This window comes from Gigantopelta aegis, chromosome 7, assembly GCF_016097555.1.
Source record: "Gigantopelta aegis isolate Gae_Host chromosome 7, Gae_host_genome, whole genome shotgun sequence".
Classification (NCBI taxonomy): domain Eukaryota; kingdom Metazoa; phylum Mollusca; class Gastropoda; order Neomphalida; family Peltospiridae; genus Gigantopelta; species Gigantopelta aegis.
Genome location: NC_054705.1, coordinates 41343523 through 41369790, shown reverse-complemented (window position 1 = coordinate 41369790; position 26268 = coordinate 41343523). Strand labels below are relative to the sequence as shown.

General features: G+C 38.4%; 2 protein-coding genes across 2 annotated transcripts in view; one reads left to right on the top strand and one right to left on the bottom strand.

The window, feature by feature from the left end:
- The window catches only part of LOC121377532 (oncomodulin-like), a 34426-nt gene that overhangs the window by 7359 nt on the left and 799 nt on the right, over positions 1-26268 (top strand). The gene's annotated exons all lie outside the window — the stretch shown is intronic.
- LOC121377529 lies at positions 10410-16046 on the bottom strand. Its single transcript, XM_041505559.1, has 4 exons — positions 15866-16046; positions 14677-14787; positions 11017-11098; positions 10410-10484 (listed from the first exon to the last, which is right to left on the bottom strand). Exons 1-3 carry the CDS (start codon positions 16014-16016, stop codon positions 11034-11036), a joined length of 327 nt encoding a protein of 108 aa, XP_041361493.1. The 5' UTR covers positions 16017-16046; the 3' UTR covers positions 10410-10484; positions 11017-11033.

Below are 26268 nucleotides of genomic sequence, written 5' to 3'. Positions count from 1 at the left end.
TTAGTAATTTTAAAAAATGAGGGTTAGGGGTATAAAACAGGCTAGCCCATTTTAACCCCGGGTATATTTTGGCGGGGGGTATATTTCGGGCTGTTACACCCATGGGCGTATGGGGAGTCGTTGATTTAGGGGGGCTGGAGGGGTTGATTTGCCCGAAATTTTACCCAGATAAAAACTGCCCGAATTTTCCCCACTGTTTTCCCACTGTTTTGCCCGAATTTGGGGGGTCAATTGCCCCCCCCCCCCCCCCCCCCCGGGTCGTACGCCCATGGTTACACCGGATCCCGACCCTGGATAGCCATCACTCTACACGGTAAATCTCAACGCGATTCTCTATTCAGATCGGAATAGTTCCGTAGGAGTTTCAATATTTATATTAATCAAATGCAGTCACACACACACACACACACACATATATATACTATGTAAATATCTATGCTATTTTTTAAGTGTATGGCATTTGTTTCTTTTTAGCCTTCATTGCTAATATGAGTTTTATCGGGGGGAGGGGGGGGGGTAATTATTTGCCTTCTTCCCCGCACCACGTCTTCATTTTGAATCTAACCAGTAAGAATGCTAAACCTCCATATAAAGCAAAACGTCGTGCCAAAGTAGGTAAAATTCCACTCCTGTAGTAACCTAGCAACCCTACAGTGAATGTAGGCCTATTAGTTAAATTCACACTTTACGAGATGTAGCGGTGAATATCCCGACAGTTTAATATCCACGGTCAACGTGTCACGTGGGCACACACTTGTAGTGATCTACGTCACTACAAGAAAGTACAGCGCAGGTTCGTTTCGCATATGAGCGTCGAGTTTCTTCATACAGCGTTGGTACTGGTCAACAACATGTATGTTTAATGCCACGACTGGACTAGAGAATAATCAAACTAAAACTCTGTGGCATCAGATTTAGGAAAAAATCTGTATTTTAGACACAGTAGCTTGCGGCCTTTGTTTGTCGACGATTGCTAAAGCATTACATAGAGTTTCAATATCAATAAGGGGAAGGATGGAGGTCACTCGAGTTAGCAACAATATTGCAATCGTGTTTGTTTTTTCAGAATCGACACGTGATCGTATAATCTAAGAGATGTACCTTCCGGATTTCAGTGTAAGTTATGACAATAAAAGTTCATTGTATTTAAATCATAATTTTTGGGGTCGAGACGTAGCCCAGTGATAAAACACTCTATTGATGCACGGTCGGTCTGGGGTCGATCCCCGTCGGTGGGCTCATTGGGCTATATTTCGTTCCAGCCAGTGCACCGCGACTGGTATTAAAAAGGCCGTGGTATGTGCTGTCATGTTTGTGGGATGGTGTATTATAAAAGATCCCTAGCCACTAATGGAACAATTTAGCGGGTTTCCTCTCTGGGACTATATGTCAAAGTGCCACATGTTTGACATCCAACAGCCAATGATTAATAAATCAATGTGCTCTAGTGGTGTCGTTAAAAAAAAAAAAAAACCTTTAACAGATAACAAAAGATTGATTTTGTATCTTATTATCGGCTATTGGACGTCAAACAGTCATTCTGACACTGTTTTTAGAGGAAACCCGTTGTTGCCACATAAGCTACTCTTTTACGACAGGCAGCAAGGGATCTTTTATTTACGCTTCCCAAAGGCAGGATAGCACAAATCATGGCCTTTGTTGATCCAGTTATGGATCACTGGTCGGTGCAAGTGGTTTACACCTACCCACTGAGCCTTGCGGAGCGCTCACTCAGGATTTGGAGTCGGTATCTGGATTAAAAGTCCGATGCCTCGACTGGGATCCGCACCCAGTACCTACCAGCCTGTAGACCGATGGCCTAACCACGACGCCGGTCTTAACAGATAACGATAGGTAAATCTGCAGCCGTCACGGGTTTTTTCTTCATGCAGCATCTCAGACATGATAGTCTTTGTGACACCAGTTGTGGAACATTGGCTGGAACGAGAAATAGTCCGACGCGAATCGACCCTAGACCAACCACGCATCAGGTCCATAATAATTTACCACTGAGCTACACCCCGCCCCTTATAACGTCCCTGTTTCTGGATGGAGCTCTCATTTCCGCTGGGCTACGTCATGCACAGTGGAAGCAAGTAGACGCTGGAGAGGGTGTGTGTGTGTGGGGGGGGGGGTGGGGGGGTGGGGGGGGGGGGTGCTGACTGAGATCGAGTGCACAAAGCAAAGTTTCTAGGGGTTTCGGGGGTATGCTCCCCTGTAAACCTTTTCAAAAGTCGATGTAATAAAATGTAATTTTCTCCATTCTAAAAGTAAAAGTAATCTCTACCTTAAGATTTACTACAAAAAATATTTTTGATTTAGATTTATTGGGGGAGGGGGGGGGGGGCTGGACACCCCCCATCCCGCTTCTCCGCGCCTATACGTCACGCCCACAGAGCTGTTTACACGAGACTCACACATGCCCATTTCCCAGAGACTTCACACTTTGAAGTCGACGATCCACCAGAATATCAACAAGCCTCTGTTGCACCTGTAGGTAGCCACTGAATTTAGCGTCGTTCCAGTCCTTGTCTTACGGGCATGTGGAACATCGAGGGGTTCGTCACAATGAGTTACTGAAATATTTGACATAGTAACACGCGTTTGTGAACATTTCTACTGGAATATATACTCTTCCAAAAAAGTAGAGCCATTTAAAATGAACTGTTGGTTGTCATCCCCACCCCCCACCCCCCTCCCCAATTCCTTCATGATTATCATGCATCTATTCCTGGTGCATATAAAAGATCCCTTGCTGCTAATCGAAAAAGAGTAGCCCATTAAGTGGCGACAGCGGGTTTCCTCTCTGTATTGTCCTGGGCCCCGTTCTATAAAAAGATATTGGCGAAGGTTAATTGTAACCAATAGGTCAGGTCAGGTCATAGGGCTTTACGTGCATATTCAGAGCAAGCTGTTGTAGCGCACGCCTGTCCTGGGCACAAGAGCCGGTTGCTCAAAAGAGAAAGATCAGGAACTAACATAGGTTTTGAATTTAGCGAGAGTAGCTCGTTAATTAGACCTATCTGATGCCGGGGTGTATCCCTAGGTTGCCCATAGGACCCTTAGAAAGTGCCTGACCGTTTCTGGTCGTGGCATGACATTTTTTTTTTTTTTATGTTGCGAGCACTACCAGACAATTCGCTGGTTGCTGAATTTATTTACCAATATTGTTGTTTAAAATTGATTAGTTAAAACATCCTAACCTGGTTTGCGGGCCTGACCTCCAAAGCTACAAGTCGGGAGGTCCAGGCCTAGTGTTTCTACATTTTGTGCATAGTTAACCAATAATTTTCATAGTTGATACGTAATGTCGAATGCGTTATTGCACGAAACAACAACCCCTTCGAAACACCAGTGTTTTAAAGGGACATTCCTGAGTTTGCTGCAATTTTTAAGATGTTATTGACTAACAGAGACTTTTTAACAATTGCAATTACATATCAAATATATTTTTCTGCATAAAATATCAGTGGCTGTATATTAAATATGTTTCTGATCGTTCTCATATTTGTACTAGGTTAAATTTCATTTTAGTTCGTGTATATAGCTTTTTCGTACGTACGAAATTATTAGGCCGAGAGTAGCTCGTTATTAAGACCTTACTCGGGGGTGGACTCAATCTTCCAATCATAGAGATGTTTTCTAACTGCAATTACGTTTTTAATCATTTTATAAATTAACTCAAAATCATGATTTTCAATTAAGCCGGAATTTAGTGTCTGCCAAACATTTTTTCCAGTTTATGCTTTCAGTAAAAATGGTTTTCCATCTGGTCTTATACGATGCGTCTTTGTGAGTTCGTAATAACAAAACTGTGTATATGTCTTTAGTTTCGCGATTGTCACGTCTTTATTCGTATCACCCACGTTGATACGAAAGATGGCGTCTAAGTCACCATCAAAGGGGACTTCATGCTTTAATGTCCATAATAGCGATCGCGGAAAGTTGTCCTGTAGGTCTTTTATTTGGCGATAAAATGCCGCGCTAGTCGAGTAACCAGCGAAGTCCATAAAGTCGTTCGTCCCCAAGTCCCATATGTCTCTGACTAAATTGAGTCCTTTTCTACGTATGTGTTTTTATTATATACATAGCAATGACATATATAGATCTACGGAAACCATAAAAGTCATATCCGGTGAAAAGTCATATTTTCACTGTATTTTAGCTACAGTGAAAATATAGAAGTCGTATTTACTTTTTGGTAAAAGTGCACGATTAAATTATCTCCCTTTGTCTCGGTTCTTCGTATTTAAATTTGATTATTACCAATGCATCTGATCGTATTTGAAAAATAAAAAATGTAATTTAAACAACTGTACCTATAAAAACGGGATACGAAGTGCAATTACGATGAAATATATAAAACAAATTGAATACGAAGCTAAATAATGATGACACAATGTAGTGTCATCGAGTTTATGTGTAAGAATTTAACGGCGTTCGACTCGTTTTGTTTTTGTGGGAGTTTTTAGAGGATCGCTTTGTCAGGTATGTTTGCACCGCAGTATTGTTAAATAAATGTTAATAAAGATAAATTTTAATCAAATTTCTTTTTAAAAGTCTATGGTAAAGTAAATTTTCTGGCAAAGTTCCATAGGAAGAAATATATCATGACGTTACGTGTTTTCGATAGAATAAGTGAAAGATATTACCAAAGAGCGAAAGATATTGTCAAAAATTAGGAAATATGTATATAATAAATAGACCATTTCATGGTGTTTTTTCCGAATACGATTTTTATGCCAACTCGTGATGTGTGAAAACCATATTTTCACTCATTGCTTCGCAATACGTGAAAATATGGTTTTCACACATCACTCGTTGACATAAAAATCGTATTCAAAAACCCCCATGAAATAGCCTCTATGTATTGTGTGCTACTTATAGTCGGGTTGTCATGGAGAGGTTCATAGTGAATCTGTTGTTAACTCTCCCTGTCGCGTGTAATGTAAAGTTCATCCCAAATTAATAGTATGTCTTTGTAAATGTTCGGCATTGATTTGAAATTCTGTTTTTTATTTCCAATTTTACATTTTAGAGAGTGTATCGATATTAAAATTTTTATACTGGCCTAAAAAATGATCTACTAAAGATTTCCAATTCCCTTCTCCCTCAAAACTAACAAATCTACTTATAAATTTAATTCTTTGTGCTTTAACTTTTAACCGAATATTTACAATTCCAAAACTCCTTAGGTAGTTGAATTTGCTCTTTTGATATGAAATGTTTTCTGTAAAAAATCACATTGTCAATTTTTTTAGCATATTTTTCCGGAAGTTCCAAAACGTTTGATAAATACCAAATGCCACTAGTGGCAAGTGAATTTACAGCAACTATTTTACCATGTAATGTTAATTTTCTATTACTCCATATATTTAGAATTGTTTGAATTTTTTAAATTTTGGATTCCCAATTATCTGCCGAAACATCAATATTACCAAAGTAGAAACCTAATATTTTAATCTTATCATTGGTCCATCTTATACCAAGAGGAGTGTCTTTCTCGTACCTACGTGTCCCCATTAGGAAACCGTTGGTTTTCTGAAAATTAACTTTAGCTCCAGATGCACGTTCATAAATATATAAAATATTGAATTTTTTTTTAATTGAGTCAAAGTCAGATAAAGTTGCGTTACCGTCGTCCGAATAGCCTACCCACTTACTAACGAAGCCATCTTGTAAAGTTATCCCATTAATTTTGGAATCTTCCCTAACAGCTTCAGCCAAAGTTTCCGCTACCAAAATATATAGAACAGTGCTGATCGGGCAGCCTTGTCTAATATCCCGGGAGAGATTAAAGAAGTTTGATATATACCCATTAACTTTAACAGCTGATTGAATATCAGTATAACATGTTTTAATCATGTTTATAAAATTTGGCCCAAGATTAGTATTTTTTAAACTTTAAACAAAAAATCCCATTCTACCCTATCATAAGCTTTCGTTTGATCTAAAGAAAATATTAACCCAGGTAAATTATTACGATTAACATCTATTCTATTAAGTCTCTTATCAATGATGCTCCGTAATGAATTGATCTGCCTTTAACTGAACATTTTTGATTTGGATGAATAATGTTTGATAAAAATTCTCTAATTCTATTAGCCAAAACTTTTGTGATAATTTTGTAGTCGCAATTTAAGAAGTTGTTTTTCATTACTTTTCCAAATTAAAACGATTACACCACGCCGCATGGTGAAAGTTGTTTTTTCCTTATTGAGCGTGTCGTTAATTACTTCTATCAGATCACTGCCAATTAAACCAAAAACTTTCTGGTAGAATTCGGCAGTCAAACCATCACAGCCTGGTGATTTATCATTGGCAAACGATTGAAACTTCGTCCAGAGTTATTTCCCCTTCACATTCGTCCCTGCCTCCGTCACTTAATGTCTTTGTCATTTTATTTAATAAATAATTTTGTGACCAAACGTCCGTCTTTTCAGATGTGTATAATGTTTTGTAAAATTTAGTAGTTTAATTTAAAATTTCGTCTTGTGTGTCAATTACTGTCCCATCTTCGGTTATTAATGAATGCATGTATTTATTATTAGCTTTTTGTTTTTCAAGATTAACGATTAAGTCTCTGTTAGTCAATAACATCTTAAAAATTGCAGCAAACTCAGGAATGTCCCTTTAAAACACTGGTGTTTCGAAGGGGTTGTTGTTTCGTGCAATAACGCATTCGACATTACGTATCAACTATGAAAATTATTGGTTAACTATGCACAAAATGTAGAAACACTAGGCCTTGTTCAATTTCATTAACCGTGGCCCTAATTCTAGCCCCCTGTAATTGCAAATGTTCATAATATTTAATCTTATTTTGTACATTAATTAATTCTGAATAATCGTCCAACTGTTCAAGTTCGTCTGATTGTGTTAAGAATATTTCGTCTTGTTTTAAGTTATAAATGTAAGTCCGTTCTGTCTTTCGTTTTTCGTGGCATGACAACCCATTAAACCAATCACTTCTAAAATATATTTATCTCTATGCATATCTAAGGGTTTTGCCGTAAAACTATTTTGCAAATAAATTTTTTATTATGCGAGCCTCTGGCGAGCATTTATATACATAATTTGTATTCCTAATATATGGTACTGACAATGCCGAAACACACGAATGTAATAACCGCTTTATCATATAACATCAAGCTTAATACAACGTGTTTTTGTAAACTGAACAAGCAGCTCTAATTCCAGTCCGCCATTAATATACGTTCAAATGACGTAAGAATATGTGATGCGGTGTCTGTTTTGAATGGAAATGATTCCCAAAATTCGTTTTATAAATTCTGTATAGCAGTGCCGGTCATGCATTAATCTGTCTGTCTGTCTGTCTGTCTGTCTGTCTATATATATATCAGATTAATGTATGAGCGGGACTGCTATAAGGAATTTATGAAACGAGTTTTAGGAATTATTTATTCCCCGAGCGAGTGCGAGAGGTGTAAAACAATTCTCAAACGAAGTTTGTTTTTGTTTAACGACACCACTGGAGCACATCGATTAATTAATCATCGGCTATTGCATGTCAAACATTTGGTCATTCTGACTCGTAGTTATCAGAGGAAATCAGCTACATTTGTTTTTCTAATGTAGCAAGGGATCTCGTATACGCACTTTCCCACAGACAGGAAAACACATACCACGGCCTTTGTCCAGTTATGTTTCACCGGTTGGAACGAGAAAATTCACAAACGAGTTTGATAGATTTCGCTTGGCATTCCAGTGAATGTTATAATTTATTTATTATCCACAAACTATGGTTTTAAACAAACGTTAAATATGATTTTATCATGCAACCACGCTTCCTACCCCACTACACTCTCTTCTTTCTCACTAACCACTAACAACTAACCCACTGTCTTGGACAGACAGTTCAGATAGCTGAGGTATGTGCCCAGGACAGCGCGCTTGAACCTTAGTTGGTTATAAGAACGAAAAAAAGAAGAAAAAAAGAAGAAGCACGGAGTTTACATCCGACTCATCCACACTGACAAGGTGGTGTGTGATTGTTGCCAGTCGGACATGATTGTTATACAAAGTGTTTCCCGAGTTATGTTCAGCCATTATATACGAGCAAACTTGCCCTTGTGTTAATTCAGGAATCATGATGCCTGCGTTGGCAGCTCATGGTCTAACTTAAAAGGTAATTAAAGCAAATACTGATGAGATAGACACACACATACCTACATACATATTATCATGAAATTAAACATGCGTGTACTGATAAAACGATTATGTGTTTCGGTATCGTCAATATCATATATATCATATATGTTAAATTTCCAGTGCAATCAAAGTATGTAATATTTTTCAGATAACATACGTTAAGAATTTGATAACTTTGCAAATTAAATGTAATTGTCACGGGGATTCTATAATACCCGTAACTGAATGAAACACGATTGTCCAAACATCTCTCCTAACTGTTAGATCTATTAGATCTCTCTGTAACAGGCAGTATATACCCGCGTTGGCTCGTCTAGGTATGATCAGAGATACGATCTTATATAAAGTATATATTATTATAGCAGGTTTAGTTCACTAGAAAACACAACAAAAACACAATACACTTTGGAATCTGTATTAACCTACGCAGACCAATGTACTGCCGCAGTAGTTAATTAATAACAACAATAATAACAACCCAGGAACTGATCACTTAATTAAATAATCTCTAGGTGTCTAGTTTACACAATATGCTAATCACTTCACCGTAACACAACACCCACACGTGTGATAATTGAGAAACGCTTCGAGGGGAACTTAATTAATAAAGGAATTACAACACTATTCCTAACTGGTAAATTTTTAATTAACCCTTACTACTCGTTCAATAACGTGTGATAATTGAGAAACGCTGCCAGGAGAACTTAATTAATAAAGGAATTACAACACTATTCCTAACTGGTTAAGGTAAGGTTGCTTTGTGGAACGGCTGTAAAGGTTTCGTGTGCCAGTCGTAAAACCCACCTAAGTAACAGCGAATCATATTTTATGTGCACTTTCCCACAGATAGGACAGCACATACCACGACCTTTGGTACACAAGACGTGGGGCACTGGTAGACACGGGGAAACAGAAAGGAAATGTTTCATTTAATGACGTACGGAACACATTTTATTTTACGATTATATAGCGTCGAACATATCGTTAAGGACCACACAAATATTAAGAGAGGAAACCCGCTGTCGCCACTTCATGAGCTACTCTTTTTCGATTAGTAGCAAGGGATCTTTTATATGCACCATCCCGCAGACAGGATAGCACATACCACGGCCTTTGGTATACCATTCGTGACGCACTGGCTGGAGCGAGAAATAGCCCAATGGGCCCACCGACGTGGATCGATCCCAGACCGACCGCGCATCAAGCGAACGCTTTACCATTGGGCTACGTCCAAAACAGGCGCATTGACCTAGCCAGATGGGAAGAGGGTTTGCGGGGGAGAGGGTGGGGGTGGGGGGTGGGGGGGGGCATGACACACTAATCACAACTTTGTTCTCTCTACCTCATATAATTGGCCTGTGAGGGTGTGTGTGTGTGTGTGTGGGGGGGGGGGGGCTTTATTTGAGATAGTGGGCGGGACGTAGCCCAGTGGTAAAGCGCTCGCATGATGCGCGATCGGTGTGGGATCGATCTCTTCAGTGGGCCCATTTATTAATCATCGGCTATTGGATGTCAAACATTTGTTAATTTTGACATATAGTCTTAGAGAGGAAACCCGCTACACTATTCCATTAGTAGCCAGGGATCTTTTTTTATGCACCATCCCACAGACAGGATATCACACACCACGGCCTTTGATATACCAGTCGTGTGCACTGGCTGGTTAGTGACTAAAGAAGCCCGCTGTTGTTAAATAGGTCGTACCTTAGTGTTTATATATACTCTTTAAAAAAGTAGGGGAACTCTAATAAGAATTTATAATTGCCAAAATTGTAAGGTATATTAGCTGTGGGGAATGGTTATATGATAATAGTGAATTAATTGGGCAAACATTACAACCGGTAGTTTAGTATTACAGTAGGTTTTATGACCACCAAAGATCTTGAAGGATGATTGAGGTCAGAAGTGAAATTTGAAAGTTTACGTGTTTTGGAGAATGGCACCCCACGCACGTGTACGGGCCAACTGTGTGATGCATGTGCAAACTATGGAATGTGTTTCGGTGTGTTGATAAACAGACCTGAACGTTCTTTACTAGGATGTCTGTGGTAAAAACGTATGCTCGGTCTAATAGTTAATATTAACATTAATATTTCAGGTTCCCCTACTTTTTTGGAAGAGTATATTATGTATATTATGACTAGTGGTACATCAGTTTGAACGCTGTTCACGACGTGTCTCCACGTGGCAATGCTGGGGTTATGTTTTGAAAGAAAGAAAATAAACACAAAATGTTTTGTTGCAAATTTTATTATTGTCTAGACAGATGGCGTCTCATAAGCAGTCAGTTCTCGATATTCAGAGATACAGAGCTGGAAAAGTAAAAAATATATTATTAATATCAACAATATTAATACTATTCCATACTTGAACGAACTAATGTTATTACAGAATCAGAATCAATTTAGTTATCACAGATGTGTGTGTGTGTGTGTGTGTGTGTGTCTGTGTGGGTGGGTCTGTGTGTGCATGTTTGGGGTCTCTCTCTCTCTCTCGCGCTCTCTCCTCCTCTCTCTCTCTCTCTCTCTCCTCTCTTCGTCTCTCTCTCTCTCTCTCTCTCTCTCTCATTGTGTGTGAGAGAGAAATAGAGAGTATATATATATATATATATATATATATATATATATATATATATATTATGTGTGTGTGTGTGTGTGTGTGTGTGTGAGAGAGAGAGAGAGAGAGAGAGAGAGAGAGAGAGAGAGAGAGAGAGAGAGAGAGAGAGAGAGAAAGAGAGAGAGAGACAGACAGAGAGATACATAGAGACAGAGAGAGAGAGAGAGAGAGAGAGAGAGAGAGAGAGAGAGAGAGAGAGAGAGAGAGAGAGACGGAAGCTTTTCTCACCTGGACTTATATTTTGTTTATTCCATCTTGTTTATCTCATTGATGAATTGCTGAAACTCTTGCATGGAGATTTTGTTGTTTCCTAAAGAGAGACAGTATATTTTTACAAGTATATTATGGCATGAAATGAACCCTAATACTATTTTTGAGAAGAAACCACACATATAACAAATCCGAATAATACGATTCGGCAGCATTTCTCTGGCACGTACATGTATTAACGTAGTGATTTATTGTTTCGCTGTCACTTTGCAGGAAAAATACAAACGATTCAGATCTATTGTTATCATAGGTACAATAAATGTTTTTGAAGTTCTGGAAAAGACAAAGGTTAAAAAAAACGTTACTGCTACGTGTGGCGCAATATGTCAACTTCGACTGCACTACACTGGTATACCTTCTTTGCTTTGGCTATTCACATGTGTCTTCGACAATAAGTGAATTTTAATAAAGGTATTTTCTTCATGTCGCCAGAAACTTACAAAGTCCGTTACTGGATTTTGTGTAGCACATACAACAAGCAGTACTTAGTTTATTGATCGCCTTTAAAATAGTCATCAACCCTGCACTATGCAGGGGCGTAGCGTTATCTGTACCTGGGGGTGGGAGGGGGGGGGGGGGGTCGAATATGAACCAAGTGGACCTTTTTTAATTTTGTTTTTGCACCACCAGAAACTCCATATGTATAAACCTGTATGTTTTAGTTCTGAAAGCGGACCCCTCCCCCCCCCCCCAGCCTACGCCCCTGCTATGCGTATTTAAATGAAATATTATTAAAATTTAACATTTTAAGTACGCATCTATATTCAGAAATGGTCAGTATAATTTGAGCAAATTCCAAACCAAGGAATTGATTTTTTAAAAACAAAATATGTCACGGTATTTTGTTATTTATGGAATAGAAAGACAAATGACGTTTCTTATAAATATAACTGCCAGGCGGTCTTCTCTAAACCAATGTAAAATAGACCGCGGTCCGTAAAACATTCCCTGAGTTATGTGAGAATAAAGTTGTGTGCACAGAATCCGTTACACCGAAATCCGTTACGCAAAACAAAACGTTACTATTTGTAAACAAATCACTTAAATAAGGAGAAAAAGACCGTCAGTAGTTGTAGACATTCCAAAAGCGGATGAGTGTAAAAAAAATTTGTTTCGGTCCCAACAATTCAATATATTCCTAAGTGCCAATAACTACATTTAAATCAACTAGAACAAGTCAAATTTAATGACAATGAACACTTTTAAAATTACCTTTCTTTAGTAGTTACAGCTATTTAAATATTATTATTGTAATCGTCACATACGTTTATTGAAATTATGTCGATAATTAATTTACAATTGGAAACGAAATACGTTACTTTCTACATCTATGTTTGTTATATATATATATATATTTATTTTTTTACAACAAACACACATCAATGAGGCTGCAGTAGAAACTACGCATATAACGTGCCTAAAAAGACACCCCAAGTCACCCACAAACTGATTGCGCCAAGACAATGTCGATGTTTATGAACTAGATGTAATTTGTATTGCTATAAATGTTAGAACCAAACATGTACACCTTAGTAAATCTGTGTACCAGTAGCTTTTGATACCACATTTATTTTGCTGCGATTTTTAAATCTAAAGAGAGACACACGTACGTATTTATTTTTTACGGTACGCTAATAAACAAAATACGTTACACAGCCAATTATTTGTAAATGTGCGTGCGGATGTCTAAACATTTTAATATGTGATGCAACTAACTATATTGGGAAAACCGAATCTGTTATCATACATTACCAAGCAATGGACATTTTATTGCATATAGAGTTGTTAAACCAAAGACCAGACACGTTAAGAAGGTCGCTGTTGCACATATAGTTTTTAAACCAAAGATCAGACACGTTAAGAAGGTCGATGGTATATATAGAGTTGTTAAACCACAGAACAGACACGAGAAGAAGGTCGATGGTACATATATAATTGTTAAACCAAAGAACAGACACGTTACGAAGGTCGATGGTATATATATATTTGTTAAACCACAGAACAGACACGTTAAGAAGGTCGATGGTATATATATATTTGTTAAACCACAGAACAGACACGTTAAGAAGGTCGATGGTATATATATATATTTGTTAAACCAAAGAACAGACACGTTAAGAAGGTCGATGGTACATATAGAGTTGTTAAACCAAAGAACAGACACGTTAAGAAGGTCGATGGTACATATAGAGTTGTTAAACCACAGAACAGACACGTTAAGAAGGTCGATGGTACATATAGAGTTGTTAAACCACAGAACAGACACGTTAAGAAGGTCGATGGTACATGTAGAGTTGTTAAACCACAGAACAGACACGTTAAGAAGGTCGATGGTACATATAGAGTTGTTAAACCAAAGAACAGACACGGGAAGAAGGTCGATGGTACATATAGAGTTGTTAAACCACAGAACAGACACGTTAAGAAGGTCGATGGTAGATATAGAGTTGTTAAACCACAGAACAGACACGTTAAGAAGGTCGATGGTAGATATATAATTGATAAACCAAAGAACAGACACGTTAAGAAGGTCGATGGTACATATAGAGTTGTTAAACCAAAGAACAGATACGTTAAGAAGGTCGCTGGTACATATAGAGTTGTTAAACCAAAGAACAGACACGTTAAGAAGGTCGCTGGTACATATAGAGTTGTTAAACCAAAGAATAGACACGTTAAGAAGGTTGGATGGTATATATAGAGTTGTTAAAACCACAGAACAGGTCGATGGTACATATATAATGGTTAAACACGAACAAGAAGGTCGATGGTATATAGAGTTGTTAAACCACAGAACAGACACGTTAAGAAGGTCGATGGTATATATAGAGTTGTTAAACCACAGAACAGACACGTTAAGAAGGTCGATGGTATATATAGAGTTGTTAAACCACAGAACAGACACGTTAAGAAGGTCGATGGTATATATAGAGTTGTTAAACCAAAGAATAGACACGTTAAGAAGGTCGATGGTATATGTAGAGTTGTTAAACCACAGAACAGACACGGGAAGAAGGTCGATGGTACATATATAATTGATAAACCAAAGAACAGACACGTTAAGAAGGTCGCTGGTACATACAGAGTTGTTAAACCAAAGAACAGATACGTTAAGAAGGTCAATGGTGGATATAGAGATTTTAAACCACAGAACAGACACGCCAAGAAGGTCGATGGTGAATACAGAGTTGTCAAATCTGAACGACAGAATCATAATACGTGATCAAGGCCGAATCTCTGAACAATGCAGTCGAATCTGCATTTGACAAAATTGTGGTTGATTCTAAGAATCTTTATCGAGTGCCTAGTTTATAAGAAGACAGTCACTCCTGATGAGATTCTTTACAGGAGATTTGATCCCTCTTCCATCGCCAGAAAGATGATTGTCTGATACGTTAAGAAGGATACTGGTGCATACTAAGGTAAAAGCTATCAACGTTTCTTACACATGAATGCATGGTATTTCTGTCTAAAACGCAGTTATCCCTGTGAGATATTGTATTAATTGTTTACATCTAGGCATGACACCTTCCTAACTTAGTGTATAATTAACTATAAATTTAACATTCAGATAAATACATGGTTATGTTTGTGGGATGTCCTGAATCATCAACTCACCATCTTTATCAGCTCTCTCCAAGATTTCCCGAACCTCCCGCTTGTTAAACAATTCTTCTAGTTCAGACTCGTCCACATGTCCGTCCCTGTTGGTGTCAAACTCGGACAGATCTCAAAGAAAATACATATCCGATAATGCAATTGCATACTGCAAAATGTTATTTATACATTATACGTCGTACCACCACACACATTATTTTTAGTGTGCTTTTATGTTGCATTTTTGTCAATAACTTCAGTTTGGTTTGACATAAAAATAAAAAGGAAAAGAAAATAACAAGTGTTGGAGTTTATGTGCAAGGTGTACAAACATTGCTCAAGGTACATGTGTATATAAAACAGCAATATTTACATACAGTGAAGAATGCTCATGCAGTTTAAATTACATTTTATTCATTATTTTTTTTATGTTATACATACATGGATCTTTAATTAGTAGAACCGTCCTCGGTGGTGTCGTTGTTGAACCATCGGACATAAAGCTGGTAGGTACAGGGTTCGCAGGCTGGTTGGGTTACGTATAAAGACCACCACACCCTCTTTTCTCTCACTAACCACTAACACTTAACAACTAATCCACTGTCCTGGAGAGACAGCCCAGGAGAGCCTGCTTGAACCTTAATTGGATATAAGCACGAAAATAAGTTGAAATGAAACCCGACGTCATTAACTAGTTATTATCTTCATCCTGCATGATCATAAAAATTAAGGGGAAAAGCTATTATTTCTGTTATTTCAGCCACATTGTATGATGACCTAGAGGTCAAATGATCGATTTTGTAATGTAGCTATGCGTGTGACGTCACATGAGTGACGTCAAAAGTAATATCCTGCTACTACACGGATATGACTTTCTTTATTCGTCATCATATTATGTCATTATGCAGGATAAATATTATTACGTTACTACAGTTCAGGGGGCAATTGATAATTACTTAAACGTAATAATTGTTTTTGTCTAACGAAAACCATTGAGAAGTTGATAAAAAGTCTTTACAAAATACTATCTTTTTTGTCTTTCTTTTCCTTTCATTATTGTGATATTTAAAATGCAAAACTGGTGAATTTAATATCATTTTGTGTCGCACATGTGTTAAAATGTTAACTCTAAGGCTATGCATCTTGTATCAATGTTTTCACGAAAGTGAAAAAATTAATTGTGGTGTGCAACCTGAACATAATGATATACCTCGCTTGCCGTTGCCGGCTAATACGTTTGCTATGTCGGCGGCTTTTCTCCACCTCCACCTGATCCGAATCCTCCTCCAACGCGGCCACCCCTCTGTCTGGTGGTTGATGACGATCGCCATCAACAGAATGAGCAGTAGTGTGTACTTCATCTGCAAAACAAAACAGCTTACACTATAGGACATCACACCAATCATGATACCATGTGTGTAAAAAAAAAAAAAACACAACAACATAAGCATATTCTGCATATCAGTGTTAGTGTATTCAGCATATCAATGTCTGTGTATTCAGGGTATCAGTTTTTGTCGTCACTGTGTGTCTGGGAATACAGGATATCAGTGTTAGTGTATTCAGCATATCAATGTCTGTGTATTCAGTATGTCATTTTTTTGTCGTCACTGTGTGTATTTGGGAATAGAGGACATCAGTGTTAGTGTATTCAGGATATCAGTGTTAGTATATACAGGATATCAGTGTTAGTGTATTCAGCAGATCAATGTTTGTGTATTCAGTATATCATTTTTTGTCGTCACTGTGTGTATTTGGGAATACAGGACATCAGTGTTAGTGTATTCAGGATATCAGTGTTAGTATATACAGGATATCAGTGTTAGTGTATTCAGGATATCGGTGTTAGTGTATTCAGGATATCAGTGTTAGTGTATTCAGGATATCAGTGTTTATATATTCAGCATATCAGTTTGTGTATTCAGGATATCAGTGATTATATATTCAGCATATCAGTTTGTGTATTCAGGATATCAGAGTTAGTGTATTCAGGATATCAGTGTTAGTGTATTCAGGATATCAGAGTTAGTGTATTCATGATATCAGTATTAGTGTATATTCAGGATATCAGTGTTAGTGTATTCAGGATATCAGTGTTTGTCTATTCAGCATATCAGTGTGTGTGTGTATTCAGCATATCTGTTTCTGTATTCAGCATATCAGTGTTTGTGTATTCAGCATATCAGTGTGTGTGTGTGTGTGTGTGTGTGTGTATTCAGCATATCAGTGTTTCTGTATTCAGCATATTAGTGTGTATTCATCATATCAGTGTGTGTGTGTGTATTCAGCATATCAGTGTTTCTGTATTCAGCATATCAGTGTTTCTGTATTCAGCATATCAGTGTGTATTCAGCATATCAGTGTGTATTCAGCATATCAGTGTTTCTATATTCAGAAAAGGGTAACCCATGAAGTGGCGACAACGGGTTTCCTCTCTCTATATTACGACGACGAGCCGGTGTAACGTAGAATTGTGATACCCATAAAATAATGACTGGGCGGATGTGTCGCTTCGTCTAAATTCGACCAGATCCAAATGATAGTCACGACATATAAAGATTGAGCTGGGGGCCCAGGCGGCAGCAGACAGTAGCCAATACTGTGCAATACACTTAGACTAGAATATTTTTGATACCTTTGTATGGAAACTTTCCTGTGCTAGTTTCCAGTTAGTACACCTGGTGTGGCAATCCTCTCTGAGCGATGCGGGAATTATGGTGTATTAAACGAGCTTCCATTTCGTATCATGTTTATGTCCCGAGTGAAATAAGTTTCAGATTTCACGACCTTTAGCAAGTGATACTGAAATTTATTTCACGACGGACATAAACTTGAAAAAAAATGGTAGCGAGTTTAATATCCTATTTATTACCCATATTCGATTTCAGTTTATATCGCTGCTCTCGTGTTGACGTCATTGTATAATCAGCAGGCTAGCAGTTCATAAACCAAATGAAGTTAATAACAAAGAAACAAACAAACAAACGAATGTTTTTTAAAATAAATAAAAAATCTTACCGTGAATGGATCCAAGTGCCAACGAATTGTGAAGTTCTGGATGCTTTCCTCAACATTTATAGGAAGAGCATCTTAAAAGTGTGAAGGGAAGGGTGTTAACTGCCAGGATATTGATATCACAATGTGTTATTATAAACCAGAGCCTGTTGAAATTAATTAAGCTATAAAGTATGATACAATCTCTGTAACAAGCTGCTGCTAACACATTTATTTGGCTATTTCTTGCTCCAGCCAGTGTACCACGACTGGTACATTAAAGGCCGTGGTATGTGTTATCCTGTCTATGGGATGGTGCATACAAAAGATCCCTTGCTGGTAATCGAAAAGAGTAGCCCATGAAGTGGCGACAGCGGGTTTCTTCGCTCAGTATCTGTGTGGTCCTTATCCATATGTCCGACGTCATATAACCATAAATAAAATGTGTTGAGTGCGTCGTTAAATTAACCATTTTCTTCCTTTCTTTCCTTTGCCCAATAGTCGGCCACAGACAATGTCGGTGTCGCCCCCCCCCCCCCCCCCCGCCGCCCCAAATGTGGGTTGTCTCTCAAAATTAAATCTTGGCTGCGCCAATACATTATAAGATCCCCATACTTTTAAGCATATTTACTACACAGTATAACAAACACAATTACATTAGTGGTATGTGCTGTCCTGTCTGTTGGGAAAGTGCATATCAAATATCCCTTTCTGCTGAAGTAAAACAATGTAGCGGGTTTCATCTCTGACTTCGGGGGTGGGATTTAGCTCAGTCGGTTGTTTGCGCATCTGAGGCGCTTACGTCGCAGGATCGAACCACGTCGGTGGATCCATTCAACTAATTAGGTTTTTATCGTGATAACCAGTACACCAGAACTGATCAAAGGCCGTGGTGTGTACTATCCTGTATGTGGGATGGTACATATAAAATACACCTTGCTATTAATGGAAAAAACATAGCAGGTTACCTCTCTAAGACTATACGTAATAATTACTAAATGTTGGGCATCCAATAACCGTCCATTGGGCTATTTCTCGTTCTGGCCAATGATCCACAACTAGTGTAACAAAGGCCGTGGTATGTACTATCCTGTCTGTGGGATGGTGCATATAAAAGAACCCCTGCTGCTCTTTTCGATTAGCAGCAAGGGATCTTTTATATGCACCATCCTACAGACAGGATATGACATTTCACGGCCTTTGATATACCAGTCGTGGTGCACTGGCTGTGACGAGAAATAACCCAATGGGCCCACCAACGGGGATCGTTCCCAGACCGACCGCGCATCAAGCGATCGCTTTACCACTGGGCTACGACCGGCCTCTAACTGTAAAAAAAAATTAAAACCCTGTTTGTTATCAACAGGCGAGCATGGATGTAACTGTGAAAAAAGGGGGCGAGACGTAGCCCAGTGGTAAAGCGCTCGCTTGATGCGCGGTCGGTTTGTGATCGATCTCTATCAGTGGGCCTATTGGACTATTTCTCGCTCCAGCCAGTGCACCATGACTGGTATATCAAAAGCCGTGGTATGTGCTATCCTGTCTATGGGATGGTGCTTATAAAAGATCCCTTGCTGTTAATCGAAAAGAGTAGCCCACGAAGTGGCGACAGCGGGTTTCCTCTCTTTCTATATATATATATATCTATCTGTGTGGTCCTTAACCATATGTCTGATGCCAAATAACCGTAAATAAAATGTGTTGTGTGCGTCATAAAACATTTCCTTCTTCTTCTTCTGTAACTCCCCCCCCCCCCCCCCAAAAAAAAAAAAACGTTTGATATCAACAGGCGAGCACGCTACCCACTGGACTAGATACCACGACTTTCTGTGTGGTGTAAAAACTGTAAAAAAAACTGTAAACTGTAAAAAACTGTAAAAGCCTGAAACATACTGTTTATCAACAGACGAGCACTCTACCCACTGGACACGGTACGAGGACTTTCTGTATGGATGTAACTGTAAAAAAGACCCCTAAAACACCCTGTTTGATATCAACAGACGAGCACTCTACCTATTGGGCACGGTACGACGACTTTCTGCATGGATGTAACTGTAAAAAAAGACCCCTAAAACAACCTGTTTGATATGAACAGACGAGCACTCTACTCATTGGGCACGGTACGACGACTTTCTGCATGGATGTAACTGTAAAAAAAGACCCCTAAAACACCCTGTTTGATATGAACAGACGAGCATTCTACCCACTGGGTACGGTACGACGACTTTCTGCATGGATGTAACTGTAAAAAAATACCCCTAAAACACCCTGTTTGATATCAACAGACGAGCAGTCTACCCATTGGGCACGGTACGACGACTTTCTGCATGGATGTAACTGTAAAAAAAGACCCCTAAAACACCCTGTTTGATATGAACAGACGAGCACTCTACCCACTGGGCACGGTACGACGACTTTCTGCATGGATGTAACTGTAAAAAAAGACCCCTAAAACACCCTGTTTGTTATGAACAGACGAGCAGTCTACCCATTTGGCAATATACCAAGACTTTCTTCTAGTGAAACATCCTGTTCGTTATCAGTAGGGATATAGATATCAGATTTCATCACTTCTGCCTCGTACCTGCGGCATATGTTTATCAAATTTAATAATCTTGCGACCGTGTGGTATTTAATTAAATATCATTATTATTGTTATTAATCCGCACATGCGTAGATAGGAATCAGGCACGGCGGAAGCAAGTAGATATTGGTGGTTTGGGGGGGGGGGGGGGGGGGAGAGCTGACTGAGATCGAGGGCGCAAAGTTTCTAGGGGGTTGATCGTCCGGTGGTACGCTCCTCTGTAAAGGTTTGAAAGCTAGAAAAAGTTTGTTTTGTTTAACGACACCACTAGAGCACATTGATTTATTACTCATCGGCTATTGGATGTCAAACATATGGTAATTTTGACACAGTCATAGAGATGAAACCCGCTACATTTGTTCCATTAGTAGCTAGGGATCTTTTATATGCACCATCCCACAGACGGGATAGCACATACCACGGCCTTTGATATACCAGTTGTGGTGCACTGGCTAGAGCGAGAAATAGCCCAATAGGTCCACCGACGGGGATCAATCCTAGACCGACGGCGCATCAAGCGAGCGTTTTTCCACTGGGCTACGTTCCGATCTTGAAAGCTGTATGTCCTGAAATACAGTATCGTGCATTCTAAAAGTACACCCTTAATTGGGATGGTGATACGAAAGTGTGTCTTTTTATCTATTGCCAATAAAGACATTGTATTTTGTTGGGTACCCAGCCATGTTGGCATCAGGGGTAATGAAAAGGCAGATTCAGCTGCCAAGTCTGCTTTGGATTTGCCTCATGCCAGGGTTGGTGTGCCTTATACTGATTTTAAAAATAATATCAACCAATTTATCTTTTCGACTTGGCAACGTGATTGGGACGGTGAGGTTGCGAGCAAGCTTCATGCTATCAAGCCAGTCTTGGGAGAGTGGCAGTCCTCCTATAGACAGTGCAGGAAGGATGAAGTAGTCTTGTGTCGTGCCCGCATCGGTCATACTCACTTGACGCATTCATTTATCTTAAAGAAAGATCCTCCACCTCAGTGTGAGTACTGTCAGTGTACTCTGACGGTACACCACATTTTGGTGGAGTGTAAGCATCTTCATGAAATTCGAAAAGATATTTTTGGTCAAAGTAATGTGATGGAATCATTTCGATTCCATCCTGAACGCATTTTACAATTTTTACGTGACACCGAGTTTTATTCTAAATTTTAATTATATCTATCTGTGATATTTGTATTTTTACACAGTCCTTTACACTGTGTTTTTATTTAACTGTTAAATTTTTATATTCATGTTGATCATAAACCAATTGTTTTTGCATTTACCATTGTTTGACACCCAATAGCCGATGTATTTTTCGTGCTGGGGTGTCGTTAAACATTCATTCATTCATTCATTCATTCTAAAAGTACAATTCATCTCTGTCTTAATATTTGCTAACAACAGCAATAATAATATTGATGATGAGAATGAGGTAGAATAAATTTGGCTCATGTGCTTCGTTTAATGTATTTATTTCCATGCTTATATCTAGTGAAGGTTCAAGCACGCTGTTGTGGGCACACATTGGGCTAGTGGTTAGTTGTTAGTGACGTACCGTCGGCGTCCCAGCTAATGAAGGCGCGGACCTGGGGTGTGGGCTGAAGTGTGCATCCCCTTATGAAATTTGAAGTGCGTCGTAAAAATACTTTGTTTAGGCCCCGTTTTAAGCAGCGATTTTAGCGCTAAGATCACTTTATAGTCCGTCCCACAGAGAACTCCTTTTTCAGACTATGGAATTTACTACAAGTTATTTATTTCTGAGCCGATTGTTTTCTAAATAGTATTTTTTTGTTATTTCCAAAACACTTTTACTTTTCTTCTTACGTCAAACCAAACTGCAATTATTTACAAAAACATCCCACAGACAAGATAACACATACCACGGCCTTTGATATACCAGTCGTGGCCCACCGACAGGGATTGATCCCAGACCGATCGAGCATCAAGCGAACGGTTTACCACTGGCCTACGTCCCACCCCAATATGTGGGAAAGTGCATATAAAAGATCCCTTGCTGCATTAGGAAAAAATGTAACGGGTTTCTTCTGATGACAGCGTATCAGAATTACCAATTGTTTGATATCCAATAGCCGATTATTAATTATGCAATGTGCTCCAGTGGTATTGTTAAACAAAACAAACTTTTAAATGTTCTTTGTAAGCATTGTATCCCTCACTGAACACTGCATACGCCCCCTTCTACGTTGAATACAGTAGGTACTCCCTTTAAACATTGTTCACCTTCCCTAAATACTGTAGATGTCATTTTCAAACTTTGAAGGGTTTTCCTGAATATTGTAGGTGTTCTTTATAAACCTTATAGCTCTTCCCTGAATACTGTAGGTGTCACTTTCAAACCTTATAGCTCTTCCCTGAATACTGTAGGTGTCCCTTTCAAACCTTATAGCTTTTCCCTGATATAATATAGGTGTCCCTTTCAAACCTTATAGCTCTTCCCTGAATACTGTAGGTGCCCTTTTCAAACCTTATAGCTCTTCCCTGAATACTGTAGGTGTCCCTTTCAAACCTTATAGCTCTTCCCTGAATAATATAGGTGTCCCTTTCAAATCTTATAACTCTTCCCTGAATACTGTAGGTGTCCCTTTCAAACCTTGTCTCTTCCCTGAATACTGTAGGTGTCCCTTTCAAACCTTATAGCTCTTCCCTGAATAATATAGGTGTCCCTTTCAAACGTTGTCTCTTCCCTGAATACTTTACGGTGTCTCTTTCAAACCTTATAGCTCTTCCCTTAATATTGTAGGTGTCCCTTTCAAACCTTATAGCTCTTCCCTGAATACTGTAGGTGTCCCTTTCAAACATTATAGCTCTTCCCTGAATACTGTAGGTGTCCCTTTCAAACCTTATAGCTCTTCCCTGAATTTTGTAGGAGTCCCTTTCAAACCATATAGCTCTTCCCTGATTACTGTAGGTGTCACTTTCAAACCTTACAGCTCTTCCCTGAATAATATAGGTGTCCCTTTCAAACCTTGTCTCTTCCCTGAATACTGTAGGTATCCCTTTCAAACCTTATAGCTCTTCCCTGAATACTGTAGGTGTCCCTTTCATACCGTATAGCTCTACATATTTTCATCAGTAGCAAGGAATATTGTATGTGGACCATCCCACAGACATGATAGCACACACCACGGCCTTTGGTATAACAGTTGTGGTGCACTGGCTGCAATGAGAAATGGCACAATGGATCCACCGTCGGGGATCGACCCCAGACCGACCGTGCATTAGGCAGGCACTTAACCACTGGGCTACTTCCCGCCCCGAGACATCATTTAAAATAATGCTTGGTTAACAAACCATATCGTACGATCAATCCCTAAAAACACATACATGGCATGCTACGGTATGGTTATGGGTATGGGTATGGGTATGGGTAGGGTAGGGTAGGGTATAAGTATGTAGGGTAGGGTATGGGTATGGGTATGGGTATGGGTATGGGTATGGGTAAGGCATGGTATGGTATGGTTACGGTTATGGTTATGGTTATGGTTATGGTTAAGGTTATGGTTATGCGTATGCGTATGCGTATGCGTATGGGTGTTGTGTGGTGTTGTGTGGTGTGGTGTGGTGTGGGTATGGGTATGGGTATTGTATGGTTTGAGTATGGGTATGGTATGAGTATGAGTATTAGTATGAGTATGAGTATGAGTATGGTATGGTAGGGTATGGTATGGTATGGTATGGGTATGTGTATGGGTATGGGTATGGGTATAGTATGGTAATGGTATGGTATGGGTATGGACATGGTAATGGTAATTGTATGGTATGGTATGGTATGGTATGGTATGGTATGGTATGGCATGGTATGGTATGGGTATGGGTATGGGTATGGGTATGGGTATGGGTATGGGTATGGGTATGGGTATGGGTATGGTATAGTATGGTAATGGTATGGTAATGGTATGGTATGGTATGGTATGGGTATTGGTATGGGTATGGTAAAGTATGGTATGGTATGGTATGGTATGGTATGGTATGGTATGGTATGGGTATTGGTGTGGGTATGGTATAGTATGGTAATGGTATGGTATGGTATGGGTATGGGTATGGACATGGTAATGGTATGGTATGGTATGGTATGGTATGGTATGGTATGGTATGGTATGGTATGGTATGGTATGGTATATGGTTATGGTTATGGGTATGGGTATGGGTATGGGTATGGGTATGGGTATGGGTATGGTATGGTGTGGTTTGGGTATGTTGTGGTATGGGTATGGGTATGGGTATGGGTATGGTATGGTATGGTATGGTATGGCATGGTATGGTATGGGTATGGGTATGGTATGGGTATGGATATGGGATGGCATGAACACGCGGGAAGCACGTGATGTTCTGGAAATGGCCGACGAAGACGGTGAGTAGAAAACAAAGAAGAATATTTCTACTTACATAGTCGCATGGCAGTTGACCAACGAAAACAGCAAAACAAAATTAGCTGAAAATATAATTCCCTAAAGAGATTTCGCATTTCACGTTTCATTGCTATTCTGGTATGCAATTGGATTATGTGTACGTAGCCATAAATGTAAATCAAAATAACTGAGTTTTGGATAACTCTGGGTAGCGATCAACAACCGATGATTAATCTATATAAATTAGATGGCAATTTACTAAGACATTTTTTTTTTCCACAGAACGTTTTTGTAAAAGAAAAATGTTTAAGTTGGTATGGGTAATATGTTTTAATATAAGATTTAGCTTTATTCATTATAGAGTTAGATGCCTGTTCATCGGTTCCCTTTACACGCAAACGGACTATAGTTGTTATTTGAATATTCGCTTGTTATTTCCGGCGAATATTCGAATACCATTTTCATGTCCGAATACCGAACCCTAACTGACACTGAAGCTAAATATGTGTTGCCCGTGTCGTAATGTATTCTATATACGCATGTGTTATAAATATTTATTATATACATAGCAATGACATATACAGATCTACGGCAACCATAAACGTGATATCCGGTGAAAAGTCATATTTTTATTGTATATTAGCTACAGTGAAAATATAGAAATCTTTTCTTTCTTTTTTTTTGGTAAACGTTCATGATTAAATTATCTCCCTTTGTCTCGTTTCCTCGTATTTTTAGAGGGACATTCCTGGGTTTGCTGCATTGTAAGATATTTCCGACTAATACAATATTTCTACGATTAAACTTGCATATTAATATATATATATATTTTTTTTTTTTTACAATATCAGTGTCTGTATATTCAATGTGTTTCTGGTCGTCTTAACATTTGTAAGAAGCTCAAACTGGATTTTGTCTTCAAATAACTTCGCACGAACGAAAAAAAACTATATTTTATGAACTAAAATGAAATTTAAACAAGTACAAATATTAGAACGATCAGAAACACGTTTAATATACAGCCACTAATATTTTATGCAGACAAATATATTTGATATGTAAATACAATCGTTAAAAAGTCTTTGTTTAGTCGATAACATCTTAAAAATTGCAGCAAACTCAGGAATGTCTCTTTAAGTTTGATGATTTAACTGATTACCAATGCATCTGACCGTATTTAAAAAAAAATTCAATAAAACAACTGTACCTACAACAAAAGATATGATGTGTAATTACGATAAAATATCTAAAACAAATTCAATACGAAGCTAGATAATGATGACACAATGCATTGTCATTGAGTGTAAGTGTAAGAATTTAACGGCGTTCCATTGGATATATTTTGTGAGGTTTTTTTTTAGATGATCGCTTTGTCAGGTATGTTTGCACTGCAGTATTATTAAATAAATGTTAATTTAATAATTAAATAAAGAAAATTTTATTTAAAATTTCTTTAAAAAATCTATGTCAAGTAAATTTTCTGGCCATCTGGTCGGTTGGATATGTCTTTGTGAGTTTTTTTTGAGGATCGCTTTGTCAGGTGTGTTTGCACAGCAGTATTATTAAATAAATGTTAATTCAATAATTAAATAAAGATAATTTTATTCAAATTTCTTTTAAAAAGTCTACGGTCAAGTAAATGTTCTGGAAAAGTTCCATCCGAAGAAATATA